This window comes from Lissotriton vulgaris, chromosome 5 (assembly GCF_964263255.1).
Source record: "Lissotriton vulgaris chromosome 5, aLisVul1.2, whole genome shotgun sequence".
NCBI lineage: Eukaryota > Metazoa > Chordata > Amphibia > Caudata > Salamandridae > Lissotriton > Lissotriton vulgaris.
The window spans coordinates 1,059,004,665-1,059,027,634 of record NC_141693.1 but is presented as its reverse complement, the minus strand read 5'-3'; the positions used below and the strand labels follow the sequence as shown (position 1 = coordinate 1,059,027,634).

Sequence of the window (22,970 nt, the reverse complement as noted above, 5' to 3'; positions counted from 1 at the left end):
AGTATCCTAGTACGTACAGGGTCCTTAAATACCTCTGGGGCATGTTTGATGACCCCTTTAATCATAGGAAGAATTTGAACAGACCTTTGTGATTGTTCAAATGTGTCTAATGGAAAATCCTCCTCTGCCTCATCAGAGTGCATAGTGACCTCATGGTAAATGGCATCTCTGTTCAAAAGGTGCCCAAAACCTATGTTATCTTCTGGGGGAGAAGGTTTTGATGGGTATGACTGTGGGTCATGAATATCTGGTACATCCCTTGGGTGTGTGTACTCCCAGTCTGGATCATCTAAAGGGTATGGGAAAGGTTCATCTGGGTCTATCCCTCTTCCTAGGCTATACTCATCATCATTCTCAGGTGAGTGTGAAGACAGAGTAGGAGAATGTGGAGGATAAATCTGTGGTTAAATGTTAAGAGGAACAGGGGATGAAGGAGAAGGAAGTATAGGAGAAGGGTGCACAGGAGATGTGGCAGAGTCCTTCTTCTTGGCAGGTACTACAGGTGTGGGTGTTGTATTTGCCTTCCTCTTCTTGTGTGGTATAGTGGATACAGCACCTGTTTTGGGGTCAATGTAGATCTTCTTTTGCAGAGGATCTGGTTGGAAAAGTTCTTCTCCTTGTGGAACCTTTGTCGGCGCCGATTTTTTCGGTTCCGGACGAGGTTGCTGCTTCTCTTTAGCCTTAGGAGTTGTTACATTGTCCTTTGGCGTAGTTTTTGGCACCGAAGGTGTTGTTTTCGGTGTCATAGGCTGTTTTGAGGGCTTGGGCGCATCGGAATCAGGCTTTGTCGGTTTCGGTACCGAAGACGATGTCTTCGGAGTGGAAGCTGGTCTTGTCGGCTTTGAGGCGTCGGACGCTGGTTTCTCACCTTTGTCTTTCGAAGTCGACGGTCTTGGAGCTAAGACTTCTTTCGGTTTCGGTGCCGAGGGATCTGGTGGGATCGGCACTTGTGGCTAGCTCGGTAAAGAGCTACCGGAAGGCTTAACTGCTTTCTTCGGAGCTGGGCTCGATGGCGAGGCTTTCGAAGTGGTTTTTCGGTTGCGACTGGGCCCCGGAGGCGGAGTGTTGACCTTTGCCTTCGATCTGGGTGCTGTGTGTGGTGCAGGGGCAGTAGTACTCACGCGCTGACCCGATGGTATGGAGTCATCTGAGTCGTCTGCCTCTGCTACGATTTGGAGATCATCGGAATCTTCTTCGGTAACGAGCGGAACCTCCTCGAAGATGTCCACCGGTTCCGGAGCTGATCTCTGCATGTCAGGACGACGGGCCCTCCGATCTCGGATGGTTTTCTTGGATCGAAAGGACGCGCAGGCTGTACAGCTGGATTCGTCGTGTTCTGGCGATACGCACAGGTTGCAGACCTGGTGGTGGTCACTGTGTGGAAACTTTGCTACGCACGCGGAACATTTCTTAAATGGGGTCCTTTCCATGAGGTGTACGCCTCACGGCGTGGATAGGCCCAACGGCCCGGTTCGGCGACCGGAATCGAGCTGATGGAGTCGAAACAATGTTAGTCGATATCGAAGTTAGTTAAGTAAAGTTTTTATGATTTTTTGCACTTCAAAGTACTTGAAAAGTAGATTTCGATGCGGAGGAGAAAAAGTTCATCCGAACCCAGTGGCAGAAAAAAACAATCTAAGGATGGAGTCGATGCCCCTGCGCACTATCGTCCAAGGGAGGAGTCACCTATCTCATGACTACAAAAGACTTCTTCCAAGACGACAACAACATGCAATCATCCAAGCCCAACACCAGGTGGCGATCTAATGCAAAAGTTTAGAATCTGCAGCTCATATGCCTCGAACGCTAGAATTCTATTGGTCAACAGCAGCTCTAAATGCGAAACGGACCAACCTCTGCACGCGGAAAGGTTACCGTGAATCACACATGTTAAGTATATTTTTACACCGGGAAGACAGTATTGTTTAATTATGGCCTGGAAATTAATAGAGGTGACAGGTTAAATGGCAGCATTTTATCTCCGCGTTTCAAGGTATTCAACCTTCTTTAAAGGTCAGCATTTTAAAAACATGAGTCCTCGGCAGATCAAATACTGGGAATTATCTGAGAGTGGGAGGGTTGATAATCTGTAAAGTGACCCAGGATTGGAGCACTGATGCTTTCTCAACCAATCCCAGTGTGTCGGACCAAATTTCGAAGTGTTGATTGGATGTGGAGTCACTGTCCGAGTAGAACTCTAGACTCCAACAATTTCGGTGCTTGCTGCCTAAATTGGAAAAGGTTCGGACAGGGTTGAAGGCACGGGGCAGGGTGGAGATGTAATGCACAGGGCAACAGCAGTTTATGTTGACTTCTGCAGGCGGGTCTGCTGTTTTGAACAAAAAGAGGGCCGGAAGAGGGAAATTACTGATCCCCGGGTGGTCAGAGTGAGCCATGGTTAGACCATGTCAATGGGACCCATGTGACGGTCCGCCTGTGCACAAACTAGAGCCCCCCACGTGGTTGCTCCTCAGATTACAGGGACTCAGAGGAACAAGCGTGGCCGCTAAAGTGAAAGCGGCACTGCTTTCTCCCGCGGGCAAAACGCAGTGATATGCGAGGAATGCAGCTGCCCCTGCTCGCTCCCAACAGCAAAACGCTGTGGGAGTGACCAGTAAACAAAGTGGGACATGCACCCGCCTTTGGCCAATTGTGTGCTTTCAGCCACACGCAAAGGTCAATAGGATTTCACAACCAGATGCACAAGCTTTCGGAAAGCTTTCTGAATGTCTGGAGTGAAGAGGCCCTCACCTAGAGAGCGCATGCACACTGCGCTAGGCAAGACCTAAAAAAACAAAAGTGTCCCCTCTTCCAAGGCTCATTTGAGCCTTGTTGACCACCACCTCCCCGGAGCTTTATTATTTTTTTTTTTAGGGAGAGGGGCCATGCGGAACCCCTTCCTGGGGCTGGCTGAATCCCCAGGGACCACCACCTCCCCAGGGCTAAATTAAAATATTTAGAGGGGCGAGTCGCATGGACCCCCCTGTGCTAAGGGGACTACAACCTTCCTAGGGACTATAATGTATTTAAAGTGGCAGAGCCGCAGAGCCCCCTGCCGGGCCATATATGGTCCCAGCGACCACGACCTGCCCAGGGCCAGCCCATGCTGTTTAAAAGAAGGGGGCCGCATAGCCCCCCGCAGCCTCTCCTGGAACCATTAATGGTCCTGGGGACCGCCACTCCACAGGACCGGCTCCGGTTATGTGCCCAGCCCTGGGACACTGCTATTTGCTTTTACATGGCGAGAGCTGTGACCGATTCCGCCAGCGAGAAGAAACATTTCCGCACCCAGCAAGCGGGAACTGCAAAACCACTCCCGCTTCCTGAGAGCAGAGTTTTCATTTGTTTCCCTACCCACTAGTATGCGGGCAGGGAAACAGATGAAACAATTGCTCCTGCACACAGGGAGCAGCATTTCTAGCAGCTCCCTGTGTACAAGAGCAATGCTGGCTGCAGCAGAAGGCTTCAAGACCCCGCAGTCCCCATCATAGCACAATGGGTACCATTGGTGGGCTCAAGGTCACCCACTGAGACATTGTTGGGGCCCCTGGGATTGGGGTGCCCAGGGCCGAAATGGGCCAGGGGAGGGGAAGCGGCTTGTCACCCACTGAATTTCGACCGGGCCCTGGGGAATGGAGTCCCCCTACCCTTTTAAAAATAAAAAAAAGTGATAACTTCTTGGGCTTGGGGAAAGCAAAGCAAGTGTGTTTCCTCTCGTATTCCACAACGAAAAACAATCTGATATCCTTAATGAAGGTGACTGCATTGTTGATTTATAGGAGCATAGTCTGGAGTGGACTGTGACGAGTGGTTTCATTCTCGTCGTCTCCTTCGGAGTCAGTGATTCTCCCTTTTAATTACCCCCGAGTATGCAAATGCCCCAAATAATCTGCAAGCTTTGCCTGTCATGCCACACCTGTTCTCCTTAGTTGTATTCAAAGGTCTTCCTGCCTTTTCCCATGTTGATGGACAGCTTACCAAAAGGCCTGTGCGCATTTTCAGTTGATTTTGGTGACGTGTCATTTATGAAGAGCAATATAAGGAGATGCCCACCAAACAAGAAAGCACTTACTTCATTTAGTTAAGGGAAGTACCTCTGTTTGAAGGAGATTCACCTATTTGTGGTCTTGTTGTCTTGAAGATATTACAGATTTTGGATGAAGATGCTCGAGGAACAATCACATCGTCGAAATTACATGCATACCTCGTGGTCCTTTATGCAGCTGTAGTGTAGAATATGCAGACATTTACACAACGAGGTAGGACTTTTCCAATTAACCGAATGAAAGTGCTCCAGTTGGGTAGACTTTTTTGACAAAATGGGGGTCTCTTGGAAAAAATGATGTTCGATTCTGACCCTGGTGCTGATTAAAATAACCTCTTCCATGCTCATGCCGAGTTCAGCTCGTCATGAGCCGCGGAACGCTCATACGTGGGGATAATTCCCCTGCTGTGCTGAGCTTTCCACGGGAACGGGTGTGGTCATGACGAGCTGAGCTCGTTATGAGCACACTAGCGCCGTGCCTTATGACGACCTGAGCTCGTCATGAGCACCGGGGCGCTGCGCGCACCCCACCCAGCACAGCGGGGGAATTACCCCCGCACGGAAGGGGTTAAACCTTAACAGGAGGCACTTACAAATATAAACATAGCAGGTGCCCCAGTTGAAGATCCACTTCAGTTAAGCACAAGCGAACCAAACTTCTTGAGCTTGGCAAAGCAAGTGTTTCCTCTCACATTTCATGTTGTAAATCGACATGAAATGCTTAATGGATGTGAATTCATTGTTGATCTACTGCAAGACAATCTGATGTGTAGTGACTGATTTCTTTTTTGTCCTCTCCAGTTGAAAGTCCATGGTTCTCCCTTTCAAATATCCCAAATCAGCAAATGCCCAAAATGCATAGCACTACAGGCACTCACACACCCACTCACAGACCCACTTACAGACCACACAGGCACTCACACACAGAGCCACACACACACTCACCAACCCACACAGGCACTCATAGACCTAGTCACAGACACTCATGCACCCACTCACACAAGTACTCATCCACTCACAGACCCACACAGCTACTCACACACCCACTCTCAAAGGTGACAGGTTACAGGTAGAATTAAAAAGTCCAAAAACCTCAGAAATTTACTGAAAAAAACAAAGTTTAAAGGGACGTTATAGTTCGGCTCAAATTTTACACGACCACACATTCAACGACTCACACACACCCACTCACTCACTCACTCATACCGCCTCCCAACACAGCCAAATCATCCATCCATACAGCAACGTACATACCCACTCACTCATCCATAGTCGCTCACACTAGCATTCACTCACCCATAGAGCCACTCGCCGAGCCACTCGCACACTAATACAGCCACTCACATAACCACTCTCACCCACCCATACTAGCACTCACTCACCCATACAACTACTCACACAGCTGCTCACACATGAAGCTACCTGCACATCCATTCACTAATCCAGTTATTCACTTGCATACCCAATCACACACCCATACAAGCAGTCACACACTAACCCGCTCACCCATACAGCCAGCCACAGACGCTTACTGTGCAAAACAGCCACTCACACAAACTCACCTACCCATACGTCCATTAAAAGAGCCATTAACTTGCCCATACAGCCACTAACACACTCACTCAAAGCCACTCACATAGACACAAAAATGTTTCCACTTGGCTTTATATGAATGTGTGGCTGCTGGTATGTGTGTCTATGCCAGGATGGCATCACATTTTAACAGCAGATACAAGTGACTGAACTAAATGTGGTCAGGTATTGTTTTATCAGGCTCAGCAATTTTGGGTAGTGATGGAGTCCTTCTTAGTTGTGGCTGGTGAGAAACCTGGTGTGCTTTTTCATTGGTATAGCTGGAAGTGCTGATAATTGCAGGAGGACGATGTACCAATAGAGACAAGGCCACCGCAAAGGCAATGAGAATCAGGTTATAGTGATCCACCTTCGCCTTCCTCAGTACCCTGAGAATCTACTACCTGGATCATCAGGAGGACTTCTTGGCGCTTAACCAAGTGCCTGTTCAGTTCTCCAAGGCCCATTACTAGTCTTCATTGACTCCTTGTTTTTTTTTTTACTTAAAAAAATTTAGAATACAATCTCTGCTTTCTCTGGCTCCCTTGACAAGTAGGAATAGAATTTCCTCTTGGAGCTTTCTTAAGTGGAGATGATGTTCTTTCTTGAGGTGCAACAGGTACTCTTTGTACGAATTTCAATATGTGCAATCTACCTCACTCACTGCCTGATGTAATGACAACCATGCAGGAACAAAAAGGGAAATTCACAACCTTGCCCTACCTGCTGAGATTGGGATGAGGGTAGCTGCGAAGAGTCAAGCTCGCTTTTTTTCTCATTGGTGCACGATTGAGAGGCACTCCTTCTCAGCCTAGTTGATGTCATACTCTTGCCTTTGGTTGCAGTTGAAAGTATATCTTTAGTTTGTCTTGTGCATTAATGATGGTTGTAGATGTTAGTATTCCTTCTCTAATATTTGCCTTCATAGTCTAGTTTTGTTTTCCAGAATGAGTTAAAGATGTGGCAAGATGTCGTGCCACATCAGGCAATAGTAATAGCCTAATATTGCTAGCACATTAGCAGCCTTAATGGAGGTCGCTACCATCAAACGAATACTGCATCCCATAATATCTATCCGTCAGTCATTACTGTTCGGAGGCACTGAGGATGGCGTGCACGGGTTCTATCTGCGCTGGGCTGCTGACAGTTTCACAGAGTCCCCTTTCAGATATTGGGTAAGGCAGGCAGGGGCCCTGTACTTTCCTTCAGTCATGGCACCACTGCTGGAGCCATAGCAGTGTTTTCATCAATTTGAGGAATTCTGGCCAGATGAAGTCCAATAATGGTATAGATCAGTTTGCCTTGTTTGACAAAGGAAACATTGCTACTCCACCAAATCCACCTGCAAATTGAACTTCTTGGAGGCTCTCTCCATTAGAGTATTAAACTGAGCTATGCCGGGCCGAGGCGAATCGGATTTGAAGGGTGAGTTACCCTCATCCTTGTGTATGATCTAGTCATTCCATTTGTCATCCCCCTATCAATGTTCACCAAATCCGAATACACATACCCCCTCCCCATGTCCTTAGATGCTGGCAGAAAAACGGCTGGTTGACAACTCTGGGAGGTGTATCTTTTGTTGGTGGGCGAGATGTAGCTAGTAGACTTGGAAATGTAGGTGTAGCTAGAATAGGCATGGCAGGTGCTGGGGCTGTACAGGCATAGGTTGTTCCACAGGGTGCTGAGGAAGTCTTTTGAAGGTGTCCGTCATGTGCCACAAAATTGCTAAAAATGCAACAAGTACCTGTGAGACATCTGGCTCTCTACTGTAATGGGGAAGACCATAAGAGCCTTGTAGGTCTGTGGCTAATATTCGTACTCCTGGTAACTATTCTCTTATCTAGGGGCTCCTCAAAGTCAGACACATGACATGCATCCAGTTGGGAAGGACTGTAAGCAGTCTGAGGAGTCTTGATTGCTGCCATCGGCCTTTTGTTCCAACTCAAGAATTTTTGTGAACACACTGGGTGAAAACAAAGGTGAAGGAAAGGTTGTTCTCGTTGTCAATGGTGTCATAGTAGATGAGGTCAGTGCTAAAGTTGCTGATGGTGGTGGGAGCAGGTGCAGACAGTGATGTCATCGTCCGCAATGATTTTTTCATGGTTGTCATTAAGACCTGAGATGCTGGAAATTCAATCAAAGGCAAACGCTTTTTCTTCATCACTGGTGAGTATAATTGAAGATCCAAAGGTGAGGTTTCAGAGAGGACATCACCAAAATTATATTTTCCAGGTTTCATCACAGGTACATTCATTTCTGGAGTGTTTTACAAAGGAAGCTCAAGTTTTTTTCTGCGAGGAGGTGGCTTCAGGTGCTTTAGACAATATGTCTCACTCTGGAAAACACTAGGTATCCTTTTCTGTGGTGCCTTCAAGGCACATCTAGAAATGCCACATCAGGAATTTAAGAACTGAATAAAATACATTTTTAATAATGGGATTTCTTTATAGTAAAGCCCTTTTGAGGCACCTTTTGTAAGTGCAGGTAGAGTGACTGCACTCCTAGAAAGGAACACTCTAGTGTACAACTTGTATCACATTTAATCCACATTTATTGATCTGCAAGGAAGGGTTTAATGAAGTTAAAAAGCAACTATACTTCATGGTTTACATGTTGTAAGTGGTCCAGTAAGGTTGGTGTACTATGTTGAAGAAAACAACTGCCTTCACTGACGAGAGGATCCAAGGAAGAGAGCATTCAATTTTAACTGGTACACTTTTAGCCTTCATAAAATGTCCTATCCAGGTTAAGCGACAGTCATAGGACTAATCTTTTATTGCCACCATCCATTTTATTTTTCACATTGTCTAGGTCTTTTTTTCTATGAAGTTGAAACCTTACCTTCCATACAAAGCAGGTAACATTCTGGCCAGGTTTGTATGAATTAATTTGATTCACAAGGTCATCTTGAGTGGGTGCCAATTTTGCGCTGCAATCACTCTTCATGATACTAGAGGCAAATGTCAGGCAGAGAAATGTGTTATTACTAGTTTTCACACTTTTTAAACTACAGGTCATGTAGTAACAGGGAGAACAGATGGATGTTTCAATTATATAAAGCATGCCAAATACTATAACGTACGAGTTACTTACCTTCGGTAACGGTGTATCTGGTAGAGACGATTCTAGCGGCAGATTCCTTCATGTAGAATTATCCCCAGGCCTGAGACTGAATCCGGAATTTTTTTTGCCACAGCATCCCTGCGCGCCGGGGGCGGGGCGACGTCTGCGCACATGACGTCAGCGAGGTCACATAAGCCCCACCCCTGCAAGCCTTTGTCAGTTTTTTTCGGAGAACTTTCCCGCACCACAACGCGGAACCACCAAATAAAAAACTGTGGGAGCATGGGAACAGTGTGCGAAGAACAAGTTACTTACCTTCGGTAACGATATATCTGTAAGAAACATTAGTTAGTATTAGATTCCTTACCTTAGAATATCCCCAGGCGTCAGTCTGGATCCGGAAACTTTTGCGTAGCAGTACCTCTGCGCGTCGGTAGGCGTCGTCTGCAGGCGTCCCATGCGGCTCCGCGTCCGTCGTTGGCGTCGTGCGCCGTGATGACGTCGCTGGAGTATATAGACGCCGCCTCCGCGCGCTGACGTCAGTTCTTTGCACACAGCTTTTCCGCGCCAGAACACGCAGAGCCATGTGAGAACCAACACTGGTGCCATTTGAAACTAGGGCCCTGAAAGGGATGTCCTTAACCCTAGGTATCAGTTCGCAGAATGGGGAGGATGGGTGGGTCGGTAAGGAATCTAATACTAACTAATGTTTCTTACAGATATATCGTTACCGAAGGTAAGTAACTTGTTCATCTGAAAGAAACACGTTAGTATTAGATTCCTTACCTTAGAATAGATACCCCAGCAATACCAACCCCGGTGGTGGGTCTGCGAACCAATACATTCCTACACCAGAAAGTTCTGGAGGACAGAACGGCCAAAGAAGCCATCCCTCCGGACTTGACTGTCCAGGCAGTAGTGCCTCGCAAAGGTGTGCAGCGAGGCCCACGTAGCCTCCTGGCAAATGTCCTGCAAGGGGACTCCCCGGCCCAGGGCAGTAGTAGCCGCCGTGGCCCGAGTGGAATGGGCCCTCAGCCCAACAGGAGGCTCCTTCCGAGCCAAAGAGTAGCACGCTTTGATGCACAGAACGACCCACCGAGAGATGGTCCGTTTATGTACTGCCCGTCCCTTCTTCGCACCCACGTAGCCAACAAACAGTTGGTCATCCACCCGGAACTGGCGTGTGCGATCCATATAAAATGAAAGCGCACGTTTTGGGTCCAGACGATGGAGCCGCTCTTCATCCTTTGAAGGATGCGGAGGCGGGAAGAAGGAGGGGAGGGTGATGGACTGCCCGATGTGAAAAGCAGAAACTACTTTGGGCAGGAAAGAAGGTCTAGTTCTTAGAACCACCTTGTCAGGATGAATGGACAGGAAAGGAGGTTTGACAGAAAGAGCCTGGAGCTCACTCACTCTCCTGGCAGAGGTGATGGCAACCAGGAAAGCCGTCTTTAAAGTCAGGAGACGGAGAGGACAAGAATGAAGGGGCTCAAAGGGAGCACACATCAAAAAGGTTAGAACCAGGTTCAAGTCCCACTGAGGCATCACAAACGGAACAGGTGGATACATGTGTGTGATGCCCTTCAAGAATCTCGTTACAATTGGGGACTTGAACAAAGAAGGCTGATCAGGAAGCCTTAGAAAGGCTGAAAGGGCCGAAAGGTAGCCCTTGATAGTGCCCAGAGCAGAGCCCTGCTGGGCAAGAGAGAGAAGAAAAAGAAGAACCTCGGAAAGAGGGGCAGAAAGAGGATCCACAGCCTTTGCTGTGCACCATGCCACAAATCTGTTCCACCGACAGGCGTATACCAACTTTGTGGAGGGACGCCTGGCTGCCAGAATTACATCACAGACTTCAGGAGGCAAGTCAAATGGCCTCAACTGCCGCCGCTCAATCTCCAAGCATGGAGGTGGAGACTGGACAGGTTCGGGTGGAGGACCGTCCCCTGCTGCTGCGACAGAAGGTCCTACTGAAGGGGCAGGCGGATCGGGGGACCGACTGACATGCTGAGTAGCTCGGGATACCAGTACCTTCGAGCCCAGTCCGGAGCCACAAGGATAACTTGGGCCCGGTCGCGCCTGATCTTCTTCAGCACTCTGGGCAGAAGTGGTATAGGCGGAAAGGCGTATAACAGACCGCAACTCCACTCGCGCCGAAAGGCGTCGCCGTGCGAGTGCCGTCTTGGAAACTCCAACGCGCAGAACTGATGACATTGCGCGTTCTCTTCTGTGGCGAATAGATCTAACCAAGGCTCTCCCCATCGCAGAAAGAGGCCTTGCGCCACGTCCGAGTTCAGACGCCATTCGTGATCCATCGAGCACCGACGGCTGAGTTTGTCCGCCCTGGCGTTCAGAGAACCTGCCAGGTGTTGAACCGTCAAAGTCACGCCTTGACGTTCCAGCCACTGCCAGAGGCGCAGAGCCTCCTGGCAAAGGGTCCACGACCCCACCCCGCCCTGTTTGTTGCAGTACCACATGGCGGTGGTGTTGTCCGTGAACACCTGCACTACACTCCCGTTGACAAAGGGGAGGAATGCCTTCAGTGCTAGACGAATCGCCTGTAGCTCCAACAGGTTGATATGGAGCCGGGACTCCGCCGGAGACCAGATGCCTCTGATCTCCGCCTCTCCCAAGTGGCCTCCCCAGCCCTGGAGGGACGCGTCCGTCACGACAACGTGCTCCGGTTGGGGAAGGGAGAGGGATCTGCCTCTGACCCAATCGCGGTCCGTAAGCCACCACTGCAGTTGTCTCGCAGTGCCCTCCGAGATCAAGACGTGGTCGGACAAGTTGCCCTGATGCTGGGCCCACTGAAACTTCAGGTCCCACTGCAGAGCCCGCATCCGCCACCGGGCGTGATGCACCAGAAGGATGCATGAAGCCATCAGCCCCAGCAGCCGCAGCGTCAACCTGACCGAAACCCGGGACAGCGGCTGAAAGATGGGAATCAAAGCCTGTATATCCAGGACCCGCCGTTCCGGAGGATAAACCCGAAACTGCGCCGAGTCCAGAACCGCTCCGATGAAAAGGAGCTTTTGAGAGGGACACAGGTGTGATTTCGGCACATTGATGGAGAACCCCAGGTCGTGCAAGAGGTCTGCCGTCACCTGAAGGTGGTGGACGACTGTCTGGGGCGAGCCCGCCTTCAACAACCAGTCGTCTAGGTAGGGGGAAGACTGAAACCCCTAACCTGCGCAGATGGGCTGCGACCACCGCCATCACCTTTGTGAACACCCGTGGGGCGCTGGTAAGGCCGAAGGGGAGCTCGATAAACTGAAAGTGCTCCTGGCCTACCGTGAACCGCAGGTAACGCCGGTGGGCCGGCAGGACGGGGATGTGAAAATACGCATCCTGCAAGTCCAACGCTACCATCCAGTCTTGCGGGTCGAGAGCAGCCAAGACCTGAGCCAATGTCAACATCTTGAACTTCTCCTCCGGAGGAAGCCGTTGACGTTCCGTAGATCCAAGATAGGACGTAGGCCCCCTTTGTCCTTCTTGGGCACCAGAAAGTAGTGGGAATACCAACCACGCCCTACTTCTGGCCCAGGAACGCGCTCGATGGCCCCCTTGGCCAAGAGGGCCGTAACTTCCTCCTGCAGAAGTGTCAAGTGGTCCCCCGACACACGGTCGTTCTGCGGTGGCATGGCTGGAGGACCGGTCTCGAAGGGGAGGGAGTAGCCCCTTCGGACGAGTTGCAGCACCCACCTGTCCGATGTGATTGTGCGCCAGCGGGCGTGGTGATGGCGAACCCTGCCACCCACTGGCGTCACATGGGCCTGAAAGCACGGACTAGGAGGATTTGGAGGCAGATGCTGCGGGGGGAGGTGTGGCCTGACGCCGCCGTTGACCCCGACCGCCTCCACGGCGGTTTCCACGGCCACCACCGCGTTGGAAGGATAGTTGCGGCGCGTGGCTGGCAGCACGTGTGGGGACGCCCCTTCCTTGGCCACGAAAGGAGCGAAACAAACCCGTTTGCTGGCGCTGGGTCGAGAGACCCAAGGACTTGGCCGTGACCCTGGAGTCCTTGAAGCGTTCCAGCGCGTGGTCCGCCTTGTCACCAAAGAGGCGACAGCCATCAAACGGCATGTCCATCAAGGCATTTTGGACATCTGCCGAAAAGTTGGCGGATCTCAGCCAGGCGTGGCGACGAATCGCCACCGTTGTGGACATAGCTCTGCCCAGCGAGTCGGTCGTATCAAGACCACACCGTATGGAATATGTGTCTCGGCCCTCAGCCACAGCTTCGCCCGCACCTCCATGGGGCATTCTGGCAGCAGTTCCGCAACCGTATCCCACACAGAGTGGGTGTAACGGCCCAAGAGGCAAGCGGTGTTGCAAGACCGCAGTCCCAAACTCAGGGACGAGAAGACCATCTTGCCATACTGGTCATACCTCTTAGATTCCCGGTCGGGCGGGGCCGACGGGAATGCGGTCTGGGAAGTCGAGGCCTGGATCACCAGACTCTCAGGGGTGGGATGGGTGGACAGGAACTTGGGGTCGTCCGGACACGGACGGTGGCGTCTGGCCACGTTTTGATCAACAGGCGAACCTGAAGAGGGCCTGGACCACGTGCCCAACAGAACGTCTGACAAGGCTTCGTTAAACGGCAGCAGTGGCTCCTGTGGGCATGACTGCGGTTTGAAGACCTCAGTGAGGATGTTAGGCCTCACGGCCGCGACGGGGAGCTCAAGGTGTAAGGCCTTGGCAGCCCTCATCAGCACCACTGAATACGCAGCTCCCTCCTCCGATGCCACGGAAGGAGGAGACAAAGCCAGGGTTAGGAGAGTCGTCCAGACCACTGGCATCCCCCAAATCACCTGTCCAGTCCACGTCATACTGACACTCACGTGACAGAGGGTCCTCAGACCCCTCCCAACCTTCCCCGTACTCTTCATCATCTCCATATTCGGAGTCAACGATGTAGACCGGCTCCTCGGGGTTCACAGGCCCCATCGGCGTCGAGCCCGGCGTCTAGCGACGTCGGTTCGACTCCGCGTCCGGATTCGGGGAGGGTATGGGGACAACGCCGCCCGGAGCCGGCGCCGGAGCACCGGCGCCGGCCGGAGCAGGCACAGGAGAAGCGGCGCCGTGCAGGGGCGGCGTCGGGGCCAACCCCGATGGAATCGGCGCCGGAGCGGCCGGCAGACCACCCGGCGTCGACCCCGAAGGCCCTTGCGGCGCCGGGGTCGGAGCCGTCGGCGGCACCGGGGCCGGAGCACCCGATGGCGTCGAGTCAGGGACACCCGAGCCACCAGGGCCCCCAGACGGGTTCACTGGGCCCGAAGGCGCCGGAAGCCCCGTCGGAGAAGTGAGCGCCCTCATGGCCATGAGGAATGCCTCAATCTCCTCAGGCGTCGCACCTTGCCCAGGGACCGGAGGGTATGAAGCAGGCCGCGCCGGCGACTCTCGCGGAGCCGCTGGGTTGGGGTCACCCGAACCCCCGGCCGCGTTGTGCGAGCGTCGGGGGGAGTCGGGGGTACGATGACGACGCCCCGACTTCTTGTGTTTCTTACCTTAAGAGCCCGACGAATGGTGGCGACTTCCGGAGCGTCCGGCGCGGCTCCGCAACCGCTCCCTCGAACGCTCCCTGGACCTCCGGCCGGACCGGGACCGCTCCCGACGCGGGGCCGACACCCGGAGCTCGAGTAGCTTGCGGGACCGCTCCCGTCTAGCCTTATTAGTCAGAGCCCGGCAATCGACGCAGGCGTCCACGTCGTGGTTGGGGCCCAGGCACCGGAGGCAGAGTCGGTGATGGTCCGTGACCGACACCTGCGGTCACAACCGTCACAATTCTTGAAACCGGGCATCCTACCAGGCACCAAAAAGAGATACAGAAAGTTAACAAACTTGGTCAAAAGACCGGAGTACTGCTCTTCGGATCTGCGCTTACTGGCGCGGAAAAAAGAAGAACTAACGTCAGCGCGCGGAGGCGGCGTCTATATACTCCAGCGACGTCATCACGGCGCACGACGCCAACGACGGACGCGGAGCCGCAGGGGACGCCTGCAGACGACGCCTACCGACGCGCAGGGGTACTGCTACGCAAAAGTTTCCGGATCCAGACTGACGCCTGGGGATATTCTAAGGTAAGGAATCTAATACTAACGTGTTTCTTTCAGATAGAGTATACTAAAAAAGAAACCCTATAGAAACAGTGCAACACCGCAGTGTTCAAGGGCAGAGAAAGAGAGGAAGAACAGAGCAGAGCCCTGAGCAGCCACCCAGCCAATACATATACAGCAACCCCCCACCTCTCCCCCGGAGACAGGGAACCTGCATAAACGTCATGTCACATGCAGCAGGCCTACAACCACACCCTAAAAGAAGGAAGGGACGACAGTTCCAACAGGCAGGAACAACCAACCTCCAGCCCCCTTAGCCTAGAGGGCACCCACCCCCCCAGAAACAAGGGTAAGGCACGACCAAAGGGCCCCGACTCAGAGGTAGTAGAGGGGCCAGGCCCGTAGAAGAGGAAGGGAGAGATGGGAGGAAACCTCCCCGACCCGGAGCAACCAAAGCAGCGGGGTATATGAGCACCAGAACCCCACCTTCCCAGAACCAAAGTGGAGGAAGAGTAGCCACCAGACGGAGCCTTCGTCAAGAGCAAACGAAGGTACTCACAGAGGACATGGCCCCCCACCGGGAGGCGAGAACCAAAGAGCAGCCCAGGGGTTCTCGCAGAATGGGGAATAAGAGCGGGCCGTGAAGGAATCTGCGGCTAGAATCGTCTCTACCAGATACACCGTTACCGAAGGTAAGTAACTCGTACATCTGATAGAGACTACTAGCCAAAGATTCCTTCACGTAGAATAGATACCCTAGCAATACTCACCGGGAAGGAGGGTCTGCGAAGGACCCCACCAGCCTGGACGGGACAGGAGGCCCTAGGGGACCAGCCCTGTGTACCAGGGAGGCAACCTCGTTCCTACCAGGCAAGAGGACCACCACCAGTCAAACGCCAGCAGCCCCAAAAGGGATGTAGGAGGAAGAAGGAAGAGTGGAGGCCCATACACTCACAACAGAGGAACTAAGGGCAAGCCGAAGAGGCCGAAGCACCCCACTCCACCCCCAGGGCAACCAAGCCTCCACTCAATGCCTAGACAGGCAGAGGTACAAGAAGAAGACCAGGAAGAGGCGAGCCCTCCCAGAGGGAAGGCAACAGGCCAGCCAAAACGGCAGCCATAACCAGAAGCCGCCAGAAGCAGGAAGGACACTGAAGCATCCCAGCTCTCAGCACAAGAGCAGGAAGGAGAGCAAATGGCCAGGCCTACCACTACAAGGGCCACGCACACAACCTCAAGATGCAATAGCAACATACAGAGACGCCATGGAGAACAGGCACCTGAAGGCAACCAGCACTCCCCAGCATAGCAGAGCTATAAAACAGCTACCACTGCCCCACATAGGGTACGGTAAGTCCCAAAACATGCAAGCCCTCTTTGGAAGAACTTCCGCAGCGGAGGAGAAAGCATAAGAGTAACGGGGAAAAAAACAACCCCGCAGAAGGCTTAAGATCAGGCCAAAGAAAAAAACAGAATGCCTAATCTCAGAGCCAAGTCTGTGGAACTACTCCAGCAAAAACACACACACACAGGCAACAAGGGCCGTCCAGCAGCCAACAACGCCAAAGTCCCATCAAGGAGGATTCAATGGCCAGGAAATACCATCCATAGCAAGGGCACCACAAGGCCCAAACCCAGCAGTCACTGAGGAGGGGAAGGAGGAGGAGGAGGAGGAGGAGAAGGAGAATAAGGTGGAGGAGGAGGAATAGGAGGTGGAGGAGGACGGAGCCCCGCCACGAACCTCTGGATGGCAAAATTAGCCAGGGCATGGAACAGGCTACGATCAAACGGAAGATCGATGAGCCGCTTCCGAAAATTCTCAGGAAACACGCCGTCCCGAAGCCAAGCATGGCGACGGAGGGCGACTGAGGAACCATGGCCCGGCCCAGCACCTCTGAGATGTCCAGAGCAGAGCGGAGAATAAACGCTGCTAGCTCCCGGCCATCCAAAGCATGATGCAGTAACTCCACCTGAACGTTTTCCTGGTAAGTCGCGGATCCCAGAGACTCAACCGAGTCCTACAAACAAGAGGAGGCCCTCGCCAATGCATACAAGGTGTTAAGGGCCCGCAGGGCAGCACTGGTTGAGGCGAACATGTTGCGCCCCCAGAAGTCCAGCCAGTGGGCCTCCCGGGACGGAGGAGTCAACAGTGGCGGCAGGGAGGCTAAGGCGGTCCGCAAAAGTGGATTGCCAGCAGAGGGGTGGAGGGAGAGGCATGCCAGATCACGCGGTGCCGGAAGGGGTCGGTGAAGAAGGTGTTGAGGCACCGGATCCCGCAAGGCGGGACGCCTCCAAGCTTCTGTCAGGGAAGAAAGGAGCGAACCCTCAAAGGGGAGCAAGATCTCCCTTCCATCAGAGCCCTGGTGGAGAACCTCCAAGAGATGGTCCTCCGGGAAATGAGCTAACCGGTCCCCCATGCGCAGAATGCCCACAGCTGCGGACATCGCGTGAGCGAAGGCCGCAACCACCTTTGTAGGGCCCAGTGGAGAAAAAAAAAATCAGTTCCTCCATGGGTGACGGCTGCAGACTAAGTCGGCCGTCTCCGAAGCCAAGCAGGACGGACAAAGGCCAGACCTGGAAGCCAGAAGGCACCAAAGAATGGGGAACCTGCCGCTCCTTCGACGAGCACCTCGGTTCAGAAAAGGCGGGGAGCCACCTTTCGACAACGCCAGTGAAAAAAAGACACCACACAGCGGCCGGTCTCCGGGGAAGAGGGAGCATCCGAGGACAAATCCGTGGCACGACCTCTATGTGGAGCAGTGGAGTCTGCAACCTGAGGTAGAACGCCTGCACCATCCAGCGCTGAAGGAGAGACCGGATAGGGCTCCTTCAAGTCACACCGCACCGGGGACCGGAGTGGGGCCGGTGCCTAAGAGGCCACGGGGCGACGCCAGAACGGCGCCGGCTCGACCCCCGCTGAAGCAGCCGCCTGAGTGGAGGGACGAGAGGGACCGGAGGATTGTATAATGGTTTTGTGTATACTTGTTTCTGTATTGTACTATATTGCTTTGAGGTTCAAATTATAGAGAGGGCTTAGGCCAGGGTCCCCAGCTTCCAGTTGTAATTTAATGGGGTCCTCAGAAGTCAAAAGGTTAAGAACTGCTGGCCTAGAGTTCATATACTATTAAACCTTAAAAATAAAAGTGGAGACATTTTTAGTTGGTCAGGCCTGGGGTTGCATTGCTTTGTGTTTCTGATAGAGACTAATAGCCACAGATTCCTTCACGTAAAATTATCCCCAGGCGTAAGACTGGATCCGGAAACTTTTTTGCCACAGCATCCCTGTGCGCTAGGGGCGGTGCGACACCAAGCGACTCCGCCCAGGCGTCGTCCGCGCACGTGACGTCAGCGAGGTCACATAAGCCCCACCCCGGCGCACCTACGTCAGTTTTTTCCTTTTCCGCATGCAACGCGGATCCAGTCTTGCTGCGGGACTGTTTGGGGCCCTTTTTTCTTCACCAATTGTCTTCTGTCTGGTGGAACAGTGCGTGAATGCCTTCAGGCTTCAAAACTTGCATGCAACATTCTGGGCTGAGGCTGGCGGAGGACTTCGGGGATGACACCAGAGCCCTGGTGACCTCCCGCGACACCACAGGGACTTTCGCTGGAGTTTGCGGCATGGCAGAGGCGCCGTGGCCTAAAGGAGGGCGCCTAGAGGGGTCGCACCCACGAAGCACCATAGTCTCCAAGCCTAGATTGTTGCGTGCTTATCTAGGTTCCTGATCGATACTGTGACCTTATGCCCCTATTCGGCTATAAATCCATTTATTCCCTATATTGGCATAACCGTTCAAGTGCGATTTTCTGAAAAGTCATCTCTGGCCTCACACGAACAGAGCCACATTCCAGCATGACTCTCTGCTACTTCCTTTGCGACCAATTAGTGCAATGACAGAGCAGTAGTCACTATCTGATATTCCTAGATAACACTCTGAGTTCTTCAACAAGATAAAAACTCAGCAAACCTGGAAATCCCCGCTTGCTATGTTTTGATTAGTAATGGAACTCTAATGAGCAACTGATAACTGTCACTTCCTAGTGACATCTTTAATTGACGTCTTATGTCCAGCAAACTTGCGTCAAACCCGGCACCTGTCAGGTATAAATATTACCAACGTTGCCTTAAGCAATGCGAGTTCGTTGCCTGTTGCTGATGCCAGCTGCCTGCATGACCCTGTGTTGGTAAATCTAGCACTCTGTCGCTGCAGCCTGCTATCCTGTGGTGGTGAAGCTGCTGATTACCATTATCGCCGCTACAGCGCGAACTATGGTGCAGTACGCTTAAGGAGCTGAACAGCCGTCCTCTGCGAAGACATCCAGCAGATTCCAGCTGCCCGCGGACGCTGTCACCCCTCCTTCCTCGACGCGCTGAAGAGAGCCGCTGCCTTTCTCGTGCAGAGAAATCCAGTCCCGGCGCTTCCGGTTTACCCTCGCGGGTGACTGGGATATCGAGAGAGACCCCTGAAGGAGATACCAATCCTCCATAATTCTATTCAGAGGTATGGTGTTGACTAAACCCTTAGACGAGAATTCTTGAAACAAACCTTGGCAAAACCAACTTAACTTGAAGCTACTTACTTACTTCCCTTTCACGTGTTAGGCTTAGGTCAGGCACACTGGGGTAGGCTTAGTTAGAAGCACCAGTTGAGTATGTTAGCCTAATGTATATATGACTGTATATATGTTTTATTACTTTTAAACCATTGTATGGCTAAGAAACCATATCAATGCTTTTACAGTTCTATTTTGCAATCCTTATCTTACTGTACGTACTTTTTATAATAACAATTATTGCAATTGTGGCAATACATTTCTCTTGTACGAGAAGAAAGACTGTTCAATAAATGTTAACCTTTTATTGACAAACGCCCGTCTCTCTATTCTCTACATCTCGTGAAAGTAAACTGCACTAGACTGACTGAGTGAAATACATGTCTATTGTTTCACACGACCCTAGAGATCGACTCTTGATCTGAGGAGCAAAGTTGTCATGTTGCACGGTTGTTGGAAAACTGAATCCCTTCTTGTCTGTGCCAAGGAAGCTGATCACTTCCTATGCAGAGAAGAAAGTTTCCAGTGACCTCTGAGCTAGTTGGTAACACAACCCAATTAAGTTTAGCATAGTCAGTGGAGGCCTGGAATATCCGCAGTTCCACGTCGATACTACTGTTTATGTTATTCCAATGCGCAGGGCCTAGTGGGAAACTAGGAACTACACTACAAGATCCGAACCAGTCGGCGCTGGTGCCGGAGCAGCTGGCGGGGGCGCAACGGAGGGCCCCGCATGAGGCAAGGGATCTGCCGACGCTCCAGGAGGGGAAGGAAGAGGAGACGCCAGCGAGGCCTGCAAAGCCGCCGCGTATGTGTCCATCTGGACTCTCGACGCCCCAGCACCGGGAAGTGGTGGATAGGAGGGCGACACGCGGGCCGCATCACCCGCGGAGAGTCCACGCCCCCGGAAAGCCGAACACCAGCCCCCGGGGACAAACTGCGACACTTAACCACCGGGGAATGACGCTCTCGCGACATCGGAGAAGGATGGGGACGACGACCATGGCCGTATCTGAAGCAGTCTGCCGGAGCTGATCGAGGGGAGGAGGTCGACCTGGAGAGTCGCGCCGATAGAAGTTTCATGCGGTGCTCCCGCTGCGACTTCGGCTTCAACTGTTGATACGCCTCACAATCAGTGGTGCCATGATCCTCCCCCAAACACCACATACAAATGAGATGAGGGTCTGTCGCCGAGATAAGACGCCCACACGACGTGCAAGTTTTGAAGCCCGAAGGCATTCGCACACTGTTCCACCAGACAGAAGACAATTGGTGAAGAAACAAGCATTTGCAATGCAATAGGTCTCGCATTGATGAGAGTTTGAGCTATTGACATTGCAAATAACAATCCCTTTTATTTTTGTTTTCTTTTTAAAAACATAAAAAAGGCATTGTTATATACAATGCCAATAGCTTAAACTTGTGTAACTGCGAGACCTATTACATTGCAAATGCTTGTTTCACTTGCAGGGGCCCCATTTACTCTCCCCGGTCCTCTCCTCCCTTCTCTGACACTTTCTTCCCTGCTGCCCGGCTTATTTTGGGCATACGGCATTGCTGGTATTAGGCTCCCCTCACTGCCTCTGCCCCCTCCTCTACAAACACTATCGGGCTGTGTCTCCTGCGGTCCCCGCTATTCTTTTTGTGCCAGACAGCTCATGCTCTGGCAGCAGGGACTCGCTTCTCACAATCTGCGCTGGTCCATTCCTTTTGTCTTTGCCCGGTGCCACCTTGCTCCCATGGGCCCCTCCGTCCTTCCCCTTTACAAATGACAAATCTAGACCGTTAACCACAGTGCAGACACGGTGCGTGCCGTGTGTTGGCCAAGAGGCCGCTCTCCTGCCTCGGGGACATCCCCTTAAGCTTACCTAGATGTGCTCCTGCCCTGCCATACCCCCAGCGGCAAACAATCCCTCACCGCCATGGCAACCCCACTCGCTGCCCGTTATAGCACGCGCACCGTCACCCGTGTTCCTGGGGAAAGTAAATCCATGTGACCTGCCTCAGCGAGGCGTCGCATGTCTTCTTTTACACATACTCCTCCATACTTTCACTACCATCAATATCAAATTTCTCCTACTGATCAAAATTCGCCTACTGCAACCGCTGTGTCACCTTGTCATGCCACGGTCCACCAAATACGCACTGCGATGCCATGGAAGCTGCAGATTGTGCGCTGCACAAAAGCGAATTAACAATAACAGCCCAGATGGAACCCCACACATAACCCAGTTGTGGTTCACAGACTCAGGATGTGCACACATCTGCGAGCACACGGGACACTTGAGTTGTATATCTGTGTTGGGTGTGGGAAAATGTGTGTCTCAATGAGAGTGCCACGTCAGGAACATTTGAAAAGTGCCTTTTATCAATAGTATGGCTCTGAGGCACTTTGTATTCTTATAGACCTTTTTGATCAGTTCTGCAACATCCATCGAACGTCTTATGTATGTTTTTTTTCTGCTTCTGCACTGATTTTTTCTATTCCTACAATGGTTGGTGAGGGTAAATGTGCCGCGTCACTCGCATCGGCCCAGGGTGCACCCCCGGGCGCGAAACCAAAACCACGTAGGGAATGCATGAGACGCCGTTGCCGTGCGCGTGCACGTCTGCTGTCCCTGCGCAAGCTGTGGATGACGAAGAAGACACGTCGAGCCTGCTGCCGCTGAGGGTGACCCGCTGCGGAGGGAGAGGGACATGCGAGAAGAGCCCGGTGAGTGGGGGGGAGGGGGGGGGGGAATGGGGAGAAGTGGGGGGAGGTTGAGGGAGGGGATGTGTGTGTGCGCGCGCGGCGGAGGGGGGTGCGGGGGGTTCTCTATGTATGTGCGTGTGTGTGTGTGTGCGCGGCAGAGGGGGGGGTTCTCTATGTGTGTGTGTGTGTGTGTGTGCGTGTGTCTGCTTACAAGGAGCCATGGGAGACAGGAAGCGCGCGCGACCTGATCCGTTTGCGCGTGTGCCCATCTCTTGTCTCCTGTCTCCCTTGACTCCTTGTAAGCAGAACTGATTGCAATAGAGTCTCGCAGCGACGATCGCTTCGCGATCCGTTCGCAGGTGCGAGACCTAAAAAGGGCCCCAAACAGGCCCGCAGCAAGACCGGATCCGCGTTGCTTGCGGAAAAGGAAAAAACTGACGTAGGTGCGCCGGAGTGGGGCTTATGTGACCTCGCTGACGTCAAGTGCGCGGACGACGCCTGGGCGGAGTCACTTGGTGTCCCCCGCCCCCGGCGCGCAGGGATGCTGTGGCAAAAAAGTTTCCGGATCCAGTCTCACGCCTGGGGATAATTGTACGTGCAGGAATCTGCGGCTAGTAGTCTATCAGAAACACAAAGCAATGGAACCCTAGGCCTGACCAACTAAAAATGTCTCAGCTTTTATTTTTAAGGTTTAATAGTACTCTAGGCCAGCAGTTCTTAACCTTTTGAGGACCCCATTAAATTAAACTGGAAGCTGGGGACCCTCGCCTAAGCACCTTCTATAATTTGAACCTCAAAACAATATAGTACAATACAGAAACAAGTAGACAGAAAACCATTATAGAAACTATGAGCTATTTTATTTCAAATCACAAGCATATATACATGTATCAGAAGTTTCATTTTAATGGGAAGGTAGAAGCTTTTCAATATTTGTCTTTATTTCTTTAAAAAAAATAAAAAAAACCTCTTGCATATCACTTTGCTTTTC

General features: G+C 52.2%; 1 protein-coding gene across 4 annotated transcripts in view; it reads right to left on the bottom strand.

Moving 5' to 3' along the window:
• PDCD11 (programmed cell death 11) overlaps positions 1 to 22,970 on the bottom strand; it is a 640,465-nt gene that overhangs the window by 243,811 nt on the left and 373,684 nt on the right. For all 4 annotated transcript variants that reach the window (XM_086922722.1, XM_086922723.1, XM_086922724.1 and 1 more), the window contains exon 22: positions 8,459 to 8,567. In XM_086922722.1, the coding sequence (XP_086778848.1) occupies positions 8,459 to 8,567 (109 nt within the window). The remainder of the gene's footprint in view (positions 1 to 8,458; positions 8,568 to 22,970) is intronic.